Genomic DNA, 13,817 nt, shown 5'->3' with positions numbered 1-13,817 from the left:
TCATGGTAGGCCACCATGAAAGTGTAAATGTGAGTATTTTTTAGAAGGCAAGGCCTGCATAGGGCCTATACAAAAAAGCTCTGATGGTTTGGAAATTAAAAAAAATTAGCAAATGGATTTACATGCATGTTTACCAAAGGGAAAAAAGACAAATTTGACAATAAACACCTTATTTATCGGATACATTTTTAATCACAAGTAAAAAATAAAGCCTTTGATTTTCATTATCTGAATGGAAGAATTATTCCAAATGAGCATTGTGTCATGTGTCAGACAGCAGGTGGATGGTGGTTCATCACGCAGGATCTCTAGCTCCCTCTGTACGTACTGTAAGAGAAACGACTGAGGAGCAGAGGCACATGGTACTTTTGGAAAGGGTCCTTTATGGTGAAGACAATCTGCAATAAACCATCAGACAAACATGAATGAGATCAACCGACTACGAGTAAGACTTATGTTCACATGTTAACGGCCGGGTAAAATTTATTTACCTCAACATACGGGTAAAAGGAGGTCAGTCCCATACTCTCCCAGTACTGAGCAGTGTGGAAATGCATTTTGTAAACATCAGGTGTGAACATTTGTTTTGCGATGAGTCCTGGGCAACGTCCATCATCATTAGTGGCCCTAATGAGACAAAACATGATTGATGATCTACAGTATGAGCAGTTATACACAGTCCAGTAGTGTGACTATGTGCATAATGTGCATGTCATTTTTATACAATGTCCATCTCTTTCTTTCTTTCTTTCTTTCTTTCTTTCTTTCTTTCTTTCTTTCTTTCTTTCTTTCTTTCTTTCTTTCTTTCTTTCTTTCTTTCTTCCTTTCTTTCTTACCCAGTGGTTATCAAGCTCCAGGCTCCAGTAGAGGGATCTTTTCGATAGAGACTGATGGGCATGTTGGAGCCAGGGATACCCATGGCAGTGTTCAGAACATGGGTGCTCAGCGGACTGGGTGAGCCTGCCATGTCTTGGGTCTACAGAACAAGGAAGTAAGACTTTAAATGGATAATGTGATTCTGAGGAAAGCACGTCAGACAATATAACATTTTCAGTATTCTTCATGACTACTGGCAAAATAAATTGAATTTATATCTTGAGATAAATGAAAATCAAGTTTGATTTGTGATAAACAATGGCAGTTTATTCGAGATTTGATAAGATAGGCAGTTTAACTTCTGAACTTGAATTGTGTTTTCAGCTTTTTTTGGAAAGAGAACATTTTGCTTTGGAACATTATATGTATATATTGAGGAAGCTTTACTTTGGTATGCAGCTGAATACAAATAAAAACAGGCAAGTTGGATATGCAAGCTATATTATAAATGAATGGATTAATTGTTATGTCAGAGACTGGGCTGTTGGCTGGCTGACCTTACACGAAAAATCTCATCAGCCTCGTTCATGTAGTTCATGTGGTACTAAAAGACCGTTATACCATTCAATAGCCTATACAACTTATACTATATCACTCAAACATTTTTAACTATTATTAGTTTTGTGCTTACCTTATTTTCAGGCAAAATATGACCCTTGAGTTGCTGCAGTCTGTTCACACTCATGTGCGCGGATGAATAGGCTCCAAACTGCGATGGTAATTTTAAACCCAAAAATTATAATTGTATGCTTTATTTAACAACATCTGATTTCGTCGAATTGCCTTCATTCAGTTCTGCACACTGTCCTCTTCAGTGTGGCATTTGGTGCACGTGTTTTATCTTTTCATCAACAGAAGAACTGGTTGTGCAAGATGCTCTTTCTGTCACACTGTGAATTCAGTGGAAATGATTGATCATATTGGGCTGCTCAGAGGCTGGGGCAGACGGACACAATACATGGAGTTTGAAGGAGCAAAGTCTCTTTTATTTACTGACTCTGGTATGTTTGACTGCTGGGTTAATGAACCCTAAATGGACAACTTGCTGATTTAATTTGACAAATTCATTCGCTGGGGATTACAGCATGCTAAATGGAGACTGTGGTAGCGTTGAACTGTTTTTCTTCTCACATGCAACTTTGAAAAAAGTCTGTGACGTGAGCGGTAGGACAGGTCTGGTAAGGTTTACGTATTTTAAGTTAATCCTTTCTCCTGTAGGCTAACCCACGACCTTTATCAGGAAATGGAACTTGCTCATGTTTGGGTATTTTGTCATGGGAAATGGAACACTGGAAATGAAAACTATCAATCCCCATATTATGTTATTATACACATTTTCTGTGTATGTGAAATACTTTTTCAGTTTATTAATTATTTCAAACCTGTATTTTTTTTCTCTTTGGATTCTTCATTAACCAGTTGATTTTTGGAAAGTAAAGCTTTGGCCGCATACATGTCTTAAAGCTGTTGTGCATAACTTCTGTTGCCCTCATGAGGAATTCTGAGTAATTACAACAACACTGTGGCGAATGAGTTCGGTGATCGCACATGTATTGTATTCCTCCTGCTGTACGTCAAGGTCTTTTGTTAGCTGTAGAACAGGGATGTCAAACTCATTTTGGTTCGAGGGCCACATACAGCCTCTCTGATCTCAGGTGGGCCGGACTAGTAAAATAATGGCAAAATAACTCCAAATCCCTAACTTTGTTTTTCAGTAATATGCTTTATCACTCAGCCTACATTTGTAACCTACATTATCACGGATCACAAGGGATCTCTGTACCCCCCAGGAGATGTCTTAGTAAAGGTTGCTGCCGGCCATGGGAATAGGAGGTGCGGCGCGTAGCGCCGCAGCAAAATTTTTGGGGGTATTTTGCTCAAAGATGCCAATGTGCACTAATGAAATAAACAACTGTTTATTTGAATACACAAATACAACAGGCACTGACCTTACAGTTGTCCAATTTTGTTTACTATATGTACAGGGACACATTTTGTGCAAACATGCAGACAAAATACAATTAAATAAAAGTGCAACTTCTACTGTTTTGATTTATTTTTAAATACAGAGGTTATTGGTTGTTTTGGAATTCGTTTTTCCCAATTTAAAACATAAAAATAAAGCAGCATTGAAAATTAGGAAATAAATCTTGTAGGCCTACACTAGCATGCTCCTGCTCGTTTTGCGCACACAGAGCCGCAGACACACCACGCTTGCTAGTACATTAATTGTTCAGCACTAAAAATAAAAATAGTTTTATTTTTATAAAAAAGTAATAAAATAAATGTACTAAAAATAAAAATGTTTTTTTTTTTTTGGTTTTTACTTTGCCATAAAGCACTGTAGGAAACATTAATAGCGGTGAAGCAGGATTGCCATTTACCATTTCCCACGTTACTAAAATGTGCTTTTTTTATTTAGGCTGCCCCCTAGCGGCAGGAGTGAGCATTTCGGTTATTTCTTTAAAAATTCATAACTCCTCACAGGAATGGGCTAGAGACTTACTTTTTTTTTTTGACATACTCAGAAATTTATGCTCTACAGGTCGCGGGCCTGATCAAATCATCTCGCGGGCCGGATCCGGCCCGCGGGCCGTATGTTTGACACCCCTGCTGTAGAATCAACAACTGAAACATTTCTTGGACGCTCCTTGGGATTTTTCTGAGTTCCTGCACAAGTGTTGGGGAGCATCACCAGTTTGTAAATACTGCCAAACTGAGAAATAGAGACAGTTATGTGCAGCTGATGGGCTTAATCAATTTTGTGTCAACTTGTTTGCCGATGGCTTGAATGTAGCCAACGGTCAATTATATGAAAAAGTTACGAACTATAGCTTTAAACTTTGCTCAAAATCCCATAATTTTAGGGTGTAAGGAATTTTGGATAACCACTCGATAAAACCAACCATTACTCATAGGTAAAGACCATTTTCTCCATGTGTACCTCCATTATTAACTCTGCCAATCTGTCTCCCTTATTCATTAGTGTTTCTTGGGCTAAGATGGATTTTCAGAAAAACCGCTGGCGGGGGAGAGACTGTAGGTGGAATTTCTCTCCGGTTTGTATAAACATTTTGGTTCAGTTTGGTGGGTCAGCAAGATACCATGAGCTCTTAAATAGAGAAGATGATTGGGGAGGATTTTTCTTTACATAACTGTCTGCAAGAAATATATCTCTTGTTCTGTTTTCGACCTGGCTGTCTTGTTCTAACAAGGCTGCAGTCTGAGTCAAGGCAGTGTTGGCGTTATCCTCCTCAACAAGGGAACACAGCAGCCCTCAAACTAACACACTTGATGTTGCAGTGTATAGAAGATTCTTGGCACAATGGCCAGACTAACCTTTGTTCAAACCATCCATGCATTGAGTTTAGAGATTTCTGGTTGGTTCAAAGAGACATGTGATCACATGATCTAGATAGAGGGTTATATTTACCATCATCAACTGTCCTCTGTTCTTAGTAGATGATGGTGCAGTGTTACAATTACACTTCTAGTTGCATACTGTAAGTGGTCCAGTTTTGAATTTGTACTAAATCAATTTAAAATATTTAAATTTGTTACTCTGCTTTCCGCCATGTCTCCTTTTCCAAATAAAAACACACTCCCACGGGCTGTATTTGTACTCAATATGAAAATACTTTTACTACTGTGACAATGAGTATTTCCACTTGGCTTATCGTAAGAATGCAACCAAAAACATGTAACACCATAGGAATTATTACAACATCTTAGTTTTTCTTTTAAATAAAATAAGAAACACACACGTCCCAAAGCAAAGTTAAAATTGGACTGTTCAACAATTACAGAAAAGTTTACAATAATACACAATATTACACACTGACCTGGGCGTCCGCACGTCTTAAAGTGCCAAACAAGTGGAGGAAGAGAGTGTACTGTTCTTCTAATATTTCTTTTTTACATAGAGAAACCAACTTTCTTCCCTAAATAAGATCATTTGTATGACACTTCTTTCAGAGAGTCACAGTCGCACACTGACAATAGAAAACAAAACAACAAAATCTCCAGAATGATCAGTTTGCCTATTCATTCATCCTGTCAGGGATGACTGTGATTGACTTTGAATAGCTACATTTTGAAATCTTAGTAGTACACAATTCTTTCTTTTGCTTTCACAAATCAAAATCCTTTCATTTGACAGTACATGCACACACAATAATCCAGTTATACTCATATTCTGAAAATGATGACAATATTGAAGTAAATTGTTTACATGGGTTATACCGCCCATGCTTCAATAATATTTCTACATTGTCTGTATGTTATCTCTTTTCCCAGGGAGAAGCTGGTGAAGTTGCAGACATATTGCAGAGCATCTAGCAAACCACCTTGATCACACATACATTTCTATGGACACTATGTCTGACAACTAACAAGAAGCTTGATTCAGAAGAAGGACTTTAATGTGAACAATTTCAACTGGTAAGCTGCTTACGTACATGTTGTTTTAATGAGAGAACTCTGTTGCCTCAATTGAATGAATACTGCAATAGTTGGACTGATACCGGAATATCGTTGTTCGTGCAAACCCATTTAAACAGCACAATAGGAATGGCTGTTAGGCAGGATTATGAGAAGTTAAATTCAGAACTGTGCCTCCAAGTGTTTTTATAATGACTCTCTGGAAGTCTTCCCTGTCTCCCTCTTTTAGACAGACATAGAAAATGATTCTCAATACCATGTGCAATAACTTGTTGTGTTTAGGTCAACTGTAACAGTGATCTCTATTTGTTTCCTTCTTTTTTTGCGTACAAGTAAAAAACCAAAGCTGCTGTGATAACAATGAAATGCATTGTGTGATCTGATATGTACACTCTGTCAGAGGGGAGTTGAGCCTCCGATATAGTGGTTTGGCGTGGCGGTATTGGTTGTTCTCTTCCTCCATGTTTGGCACTTGATCCACGTCTTCAACGCCGTCTCATTTTCCCTCCCTCATATTTCCTCCTCTGGGTCAGAGCTGTGGTTGCTCATCTGTGACGGACGGACAACGGGAAACAAAAAGACGATTCATTAAAAGTGCGAGCTCAGAATGACTCAGTCAAAATGTTATCGTGCAAAGTAAAAATTGATTTCGGAGGAGTGGAGTCTTTTTTTACTTGTCCACTCACTTCACAAGACAGAAACCATCTGCTCATCCTGCGGGTGTAGTTTTAAAGCCAAAGCAATCTTTTATTTTTAACTAGATACATTTAACAACTAATCATTAAAAGTTTAAAAATCATAGTTTTTACCTGTTAATGTTTTAACGTGAGACAAAGTCACATGTTCTGACTGACAAAGAACCACTGCTTCAGACAAATTTGCTGCACCATTTTGGACAAATTAAGGACAACAATGAAACAACTATATAGCCTTCGCTAGCTACCGTGTGGTGGTCATGGTTGGGCTCCCTCAGGTCGAGGCTCTCCCGGTGGATTCGATGGCGGGAGCTGGGTGGAGAGAGGGAGGAGAGGGAGTGCTCCGGGCTGCTGGCAGACAGGGCGTACGGAGAGCCAGCTGGACTGTCCTCTCTCAGGGGAGAGCCTGCACCACACACACACACACGCACACACACACACACACACACACACACACACACACACACACACACACACACACACACACACACACACACACACACACACACACACACACACACACACACACACACACACACACACACACACACACACACACTCTGTTAATGAAACAGTTGTGTGGAGCTCAGGGCCTAATTTTGGTTGGTCGAGTCGAGTGTATAGAAAATGCATGTATTCTGTGGGCCAGAGACAATGTAACAAATGTAATCAAATCCATGCACATCCCGCTGTCATTGTACCAGATGACAGACAGCAAACAAGAGCGGGAGTGACAGAATGGAGGACAGATTAGGAGATAGGGAGAGGGAGGACAGAGGCAGCTAATGTAGTGAGGGACAGGGGAATTAGATAGATAGATGGATAGAAATATATGGATAAATAGATAGATAGATATATAAATGATAGATACATAGATGGATAGCGAGATATTTTTATTGTCATTGCAAACAAAACAGAACAAAATTTGGTTTGCACTGCAGCACCACTTCAAATAGCAGCATCAAAAGGGCATGCACAGATAATAATAAATAAATATCTAAATATCTTTGTGAGGGACAGGGGAATTAGATAGATAGATAGATAGCTAGACAGATAGATAGATAGATAGATAGATAGATAGATAGATAGATAGATAGATAGATAGATAGAACACATGAACACACACTTTCATGAAGTGTTCACCTACAACGGCTAAAGCCACAGGACAAATGTTGCTGTCTAATTGTTAATTCAGCCTGACGTTATTACGCACCAGTTCAAGTTCAAGGTTAAAGCGCTGTCTTTGTTTGTTAGTGTAGCAGCCATTAAAGTCGTTAGTGCTTAGAGGAAGGTGGACTGCACAACAGCAGCGAGTTTTACAATCCATTTAATTAAGATTGCAGTAAAAACAACTTCCCGAGGCAGCATAATAAAGCTTTGTCCTGTTGTTTCCCCTGAGCTGTTGCTCATGTTGGCAGGCGATGTAACCGCATTGTGTTCAAATGTCCACATGGGGGCAGTAGCAGCAGCAGCAGCAGCAGCATATTCCCTCCACACACACACCTCCATCTGCTGTTGTTCTCAGTCCCTTGATATTGGTCCCGTTCTCTGAAGCTTCATCAGTCAGTTACTTCAACCACACTGTTTGTTCAGCATGTTCCATAATTTGCTCACCACCATAAATCAACACACACACACGCCACCACTGAAAGCTCGGCCTTGGTTCAACTTTCTAAAAAAACATCCTGACGGGAGGGAAATAATTGATTCGTCAGGTAAAACTAGGAGTGGCTCTTGTGTGGTGCAGTGTAGGCCATTGCATTCCCTTCCCCCAGCCCGGCCCACTACTGTCCCTGCGGCACTGATCCTGGATAATTTTTCAAAATTGGGGTTGGTTGTGGCTGGTGAAGCTAATCAAGCAGAAATCTGAAAGTGGCATATTGACCAAAAAGTCTGCCTTTAAAATGAATTTGATGTGCAGATAGATTATCTATCATTGGATCTCACACCCGTACCTGCCTCCACTGTCCTGGTGAATGAGTGTCTCACCTTTGTGGTCGTCCCCCTGTGTGTCCATCCTGTCCAGACTGTCAAGCAGCCCATCGATCTGTGTCTTTATGAGAGTCAGCTCCTTTTTAATCACCTGCAGCTCCTCCATGCCCACTGCAGCCACAGAGAGGGAGAGAGAGAGAAAGAGTGAGAGAGAGAGAGAGAGAGAGAGAGAGAGAGAGAGAGAGAGAGAGAGAGAGAGGGAGGGTGGGGGAGAGAGAGAGTGTGTGTGAGGGACATTGCCAAATGGCACAACCTGGACCTTTCTTTGGGGAGAGCTCAAGAGGAACATTATTAGGTATTTTCTTGCATATAAATTAGATGAGAAGATTGATGAAACTCTAATGGTTGAATTGGAAAAAGGCTACCTCCAGCAGGTGGTTAGTTTAGCTTAGTTTAGCATAACAACTGGAATCAAGAAAACAGCTTTGAGCAAATGCAACCAAATCCACATACCATCACCTCTATGCTCACTAATAAACACGTTATGGGCTATCTGGTTTGTGTAACTGCACAGATACGTCATTGTAAAAATGTCAAGGACAGTAGAGTGGGCGAGATGACCTTCTGGGGTCTTGTCATCACTATGACATTTCTAGAGACAGCCGAGCCAAGAAATAATACAAATCCTCCCGTAAAACCATAACTAGATTTTTTAAAATTGTTTTATTGTTTATGTAGAAATTAAACAAACTTATATTAAAACCTCTGTTAAGATGAGTCCACTTTTCATGAGCTCAGAAAAACAGACAGTGATATATTGTCCAGCTATTGTAATGTTTTTATTTGTTTTTATTGATCTTATGAGGTATGTTCATCTTTACAACCCATTGAGATACACTTTAGTTATAAGAAGAATGCTTTACATTTGAAATCACCCCACTTGGCAACACATGGCTTTCAAAGGACTGGAAGGGAGTGAAACATTTTAGTCCGAAATAAAGCTGTCAGACAAATGTAGTCGTGGAGTAAAAAGTAGCCCACAATCCCTGTTGATTGTTGTGGAGTAGAAGATTAAAGTTGCATGAAAAGGAATAACTCAAGTAAAGTTGAAGTAGCTTCCCTAAAATATTTGCTCAAATACTTGAAAAAATGTACTTGATGTCATTCCAACTCTGCAAAAGAAGATACAATGTGTTCATTTGTGAGCTTTTAGAGATGCTGGTCTGACAAAGCATCATTCCTCTCATCCAACTCTCGGCAGCTGCATCCTTTGTCTCATTAAGGCATTGTCAAATTGTGAAAATTGTCAAATGTTATATTCAATTCATTTAATACCAGCATATTTTGTCCGTCACTACCAATGATCGTATAATCCTATAGCTTTATATTGAGCACATGTTTTGTTTTTGTTTTCATATGGAAAAGCGAACTTTCTAAATCTGCTGCAGCCGCCCCTATAAAGCAGCAACCTCCATTAGTCCGTTGCTATTACTCACACTTGGCTGTGGCTGAACCAGTGGAGTGGGCTCTGGAGCTCTTGGAGTGGGTTCTGTCTCGAGTGCGTCTGTGGCCGGTGGAGTAGGAGGAGGAACGGGACCGCTTGGCCAGACTGGGTCCCAGGGGCAGAGGAGACAGGGACGCGGGCACACGCTGGTAGTCGTACACCCTGAAAACATACACGGTACATACAACTTTTTAAACAACGGATCTTTAACTGTGCTTATAGTGAGATAAGTGAATGTGTGGGGATGTGCATTGAGACAACATAGGCTAATTATCCACATATTGGTGACTAAACTGAGCATATTGATGGACAGCAGAGAAGATACTAATTCTGCAGATATACTTTGAGCGGCCCGCAGCCTCTGTTTATTATGAAGGAGCTTTTAAAGCCACAAGTTAAACCTACAGGTGGTTTCACATTATATACTGTACATATTGATACAAGGAATAGAACAATGTTCAAACAAACCATAGAGTAGTGTTTCAACAACTCTGTTTAGACTTGTGTGTAGACAGCTGCCTGCATTAGGACAACACTTAATATTTGAAAAAAATAGTAAAAGTGAAAGGGGGCATTGGCACTAATATTTTTAACATTTCGAACCACCCTGTAGTCTGGGAGAACAAAACAACAGCTTTTAGAGGGAAAGACGAGACAGTGAAAAAAGGCATCTGTATGAGCATCTCGTAGAAAAATATGGATATTTATATTCTATGACCACTTGTCGTTTACTTTCTTTCTCTGTTCTCTCTGTCTCTTTCGTTGGCGTTTTGTCCTCCCCGTGGACATCTCCGTGTCTCTATCTGTCAGTGAATGTAATTGGTTCTGTCAGGGCCGATCAATAGCTCCCCGCCAGGCTAGTAGTGCTGGTGACAGGGGGTGTATCACAGTCAAACTCTGTAGTGCTTACGGGAAACGACACTGGGTGTTTGTGGATGGGTGCTGTGGGCTTGTGTACCTTGTAACAATTGATGTTGTGTTTGGAGAAGAGAGGGACATTCGACCACAAACCTAATTGACCCAATGACCAGCTTTAAAACAGGTACAGAATCAAAACCGACCAATCACCAATGAGCAAAGCATGGGAACTAGGGCACTCAAATCTATGATTGGAAGGGCACTGGAAACTGTGCCAAAGACATGTGCCAGCTAAGCTAAGATGGCAACACTACAAACCTGTTTCATCATCTGAAACATTATCAGCCGTGAGAAACAGCCAGAAATCACAGTCCAAAAAGAGTGTTGTTATGGACTCTCAACAAGTTCACCTACCCAGCAGCGAACTATTAAATCAGCCCTTACACTCGAAATCTAAAATGATTTGGCATTTATCATTGAGTAAGTATAATTAGTATTGACTCCTTTGACACCAAATTCGACAGTTGCCCAATGCCCATTCTTAGATGATGAGCTTTAGCGGCTGTAAATGTCCTCAAAACTCCTCTCAAACAGCCTCATGCAATCCACTGTCACTCTAGTCGTACTAGTTAATAGTGTAGTTTAGAGATGTAGTTTAGTGCTCTTCAGGATTTGCAGGTAACACAATCTTGATAATTTTATTCAATGGTGGTCAGTACACAAGGATGCTCTGTGGTTACGGCAATCCATCTCATTTGGATCTAGTCAAAATCTGGATTTACAGATAGATTGAAGACAGTTTTTTTTTTTTGCAAAGCCATGAGCATTTAAAAGCTTTTCTGCTGTATATCACAAGCCGAGGACTTGGAGTCTAACGGTAATTAACTGATTGAGCCTGTCAGTCAGGCGCAGCCCGATTCTTGAAAAGTTTTTACTCTTTTATTTTTTTCCGCTGTATTCTGTGAAGCCTCTCTAACTTAATACAGAGATGTGTGACTGTATGCTTAACACATCCACAGTCCACCGACACACACACACACACACACACACACACACACACACATTGCAATGTCACACAAGGATGAAGTGTATTAGGCTGCCATTAAGTGTGTTAGATTAGCAGCTTTGAGCATTGTCCATGTGGTGGAGACACAGACACCGACGACTTATGGGAGTTTAAAGTCCTTACGAGCAGTATGCAGGGGCAGATAGACAATGTGCTGTTACGCCGGCTTTGAAGTGTCATCTCAGTGAATGGGAGCACAGACAATGAGAAATGGGGAGACGAGCGGGGATTACAGAAGAGTGTGTGTGTTTGTGTGTGTGTGTGTGTGTGTGTGTGTATGTGTGAGAGGGAGTGTTTGTCTCTATGGATTAGACCCCACATGGAAAGCAGCTTTGTCAGTTTGAGGTGTTATCTGCATGTTGAAAGACACTTTTCGTTGGTGTTGGCACAAGAGCACAGCGGACACAAAACAGTCACTTCTCTCTTTTCCTCATATTGATGTGCACAAACTGCAAATGCAGGAAGAAACACACACACACACGCGCGCACACACACACACACACACACACGCACACAAGCAAGCACACACAAGTCCCCCACACAGTCATACCCAGAGGCAAACACATGTGCTTACACACAAAAGTATGCACACGTACACTTCCATTCCTACACGCACAGACACACGCACTCACACAAACATAGCTGTCAGCAGTGTGAGCCAACAGCAAGGGGGGGGATAATCATGCACTGTGTTAAAAACAAATTGAAAATCAGTGGTGAGTTTGCCCCCCTGAGCAAAGACAGAAAGAAATGCAGAGCAAGGCAAACCAAAGAGGGAAGAAAACAAAGAAAAGATGACATCTAATACAGTTCTCCAAGCAACAGAGCATACTGTAGATATGTGCGAGAAAGGCAATGGAATGAGGTGCATATTTGTGTGTGTGTGTGTGTGTGTGTGTGTGTGTGACAATGTGACTATGTTATTTTATTCAGATGTTCTGAGTGGAGTGTTTATGAGTGAGGCCTGGGGATGTAGAAAGGTCCCTTCGCAATTTCAGTGGCAAACCAATCATACACAGCTACCCTGAGTGGAGCTCAGTCTATCCAACTACTGTGCCACCTCACCACTGCACTAACTGTACACACTGCGCAGGAGTGTATTCTGCTCTAACATTGACAAAGGTAAACACATACTTCAAAGGAGTTCATAATAAGTCCAAAACAATTCATTCATTTTCAGTCTTACAAAGGACATTTTATAAAGCTGGTGTGTGGTGGTCGTCAGCCTAATCAGGAAGCAGGTAGAAATTGCTAATTGGCTGAGAACATTACCCTAAGCACCCTAAGCAAATGCATGTCACCATTTCCACAACAGATGCCTTCAAGTATGGCCACAATTCTCTGATTTTAATCTGAATAATTCAGGGGTTGAGAAAATATCCGCATTCAAGTTTTAGTTCAATTAAAGTCAAACAAAAGTGAATGCTTTTAACTGTCTAAGTCTTTCACTAAAGTTTAATATTTCTAATGTTGGCCTAATACTACTGTATATGGTAAGTATGCCCTGAATTAAGCTAAAAGCACTTTGTTACGAGCTGTTTCTCTGTTTAACTCTGGGTCCAAAAGTGCTTCCCTTCACTATCAACACAACACGAAACAATACGTATTTAATTTATATATATATATACAGTATATCTGTGTCAACTGGAATATTTGGCAATATATGGTCATTAGCTAACTGCTATGCTAATTAGGCACACTCATGTGAAATGAACAAATTCTCCGGGTAGTACCATATGTCCACATTCAGAAATCGAGCCAATTGTTGTGATACACATTACTGCTAAAATCCAAGGCAATACCTTTAATTTACATGGATGCTCACAGTAAGCAAATAGAACTGAGTCTGACTATGCGTTATGATGCTCGAGCGGGACCACGCATTACGAATCCGCAATATGAGCATCTTTAAAGTAATCGTGCAACTCTGTACCTTTTGAGTGTGTGTGTGCATTTGTGTGTCTGGGTGTGAGTTTGATACGCGGTATTAACAGACAACAAGTAAGCATTGACAGGGTGACTGACAAGCAGTGTGGCAGACAGCGAGACTACTGGCTGAAGAATCAGCTTTAGACACATCAGACAAAGAGTAATGTGTGCGAGCCGCCATGCGTGTAGCTCTGTGATAGTACCTGTCATAGTATTCCTCATGGTAGCTGTCATAGTCCAGGTCCAACTCAGGTCTGAAGGAGACAGAGACAGACGAGGTGGTTAGGAACGTTTTTTTTTTGTCTAAACCAAACACGATGTACTTTTACTTGTTTCACTTAACAAACAGTGAGCACGGTTGGTGAGTCAGTGTGTTAAATGTGTGTGTGTGTTAAATCAGATTGTATACGGTGCAGTCACTTCATCTGGAAAGAATGTATTGTTCATGATCTCCAGCCAGCCAGAAAAAAGGCTTCGGATTTGTTCTGCAGCTGCATCTAAGGTGGGAAAATCCATA

General features: G+C 40.5%; 2 protein-coding genes across 3 annotated transcripts in view; both read right to left on the bottom strand.

Moving 5' to 3' along the window:
• Positions 1-266: 266 nt before the first annotated feature.
• On the bottom strand, positions 267-1,679 carry uraha (urate (5-hydroxyiso-) hydrolase a). The gene is made up of 4 exons (XM_080026972.1): positions 1,508-1,679; positions 837-976; positions 492-627; positions 267-398 (listed from the first exon to the last, which is right to left on the bottom strand). Exons 1-4 carry the CDS (start codon positions 1,559-1,561, stop codon positions 309-311), a joined length of 420 nt encoding a protein of 139 aa, XP_079883098.1. The 5' UTR covers positions 1,562-1,679; the 3' UTR covers positions 267-308.
• Positions 1,680-4,520: 2,841 nt separating this feature from the next.
• The window catches only part of LOC307251501 (RNA-binding Raly-like protein), a 34,715-nt gene continuing 25,418 nt past the window's right edge, over positions 4,521-13,817 (bottom strand). The window contains exons 3-7 of one of the 2 annotated variants that reach the window (XM_080028868.1): positions 13,504-13,554; positions 9,440-9,609; positions 8,001-8,114; positions 6,260-6,417; positions 4,521-5,865 (exon numbers count right to left, since the gene is read on the bottom strand). In XM_080028868.1, the coding sequence (XP_079884994.1) occupies positions 5,827-5,865; positions 6,260-6,417; positions 8,001-8,114; positions 9,440-9,609; positions 13,504-13,554 (532 nt within the window). In that variant the 3' untranslated portion in view covers positions 4,521-5,826. The remainder of the gene's footprint in view (positions 5,866-6,259; positions 6,418-8,000; positions 8,115-9,439; positions 9,610-13,503; positions 13,555-13,817) is intronic. The other variant, XM_080028869.1, reaches the window with a different exon arrangement.

Source organism: Ammodytes marinus (genome assembly GCF_949987685.1).
Source record: "Ammodytes marinus genome assembly, chromosome: 1".
NCBI classification, from domain to species: Eukaryota; Metazoa; Chordata; class Actinopteri; order Uranoscopiformes; family Ammodytidae; genus Ammodytes; species Ammodytes marinus.
The sequence above is the reverse complement of the archived record's forward strand: the minus strand, read 5'-3'. Positions and strand labels throughout refer to the sequence as shown.

Excerpts from the sequence above, each read along its gene's own strand:
- uraha (XM_080026972.1), bottom strand. The coding sequence starts at position 1,561 with ATGAGTGTGAACAGACTGCAGCAACTCAAGGGTCATATTTTGCCTGAA. Across the intron at positions 977-1,507 it reads ATATTTTGCCTGAAAATAAG|ACCCAAGACATGGCAGGCTC; the intron begins GTAAGCACAAAA and ends CTTGTTCTGTAG. Across the intron at positions 399-491 it reads CCTTTTACCCGTATGTTGAG|ATTGTCTTCACCATAAAGGA; the intron begins GTAAATAAATTT and ends GGTTTATTGCAG.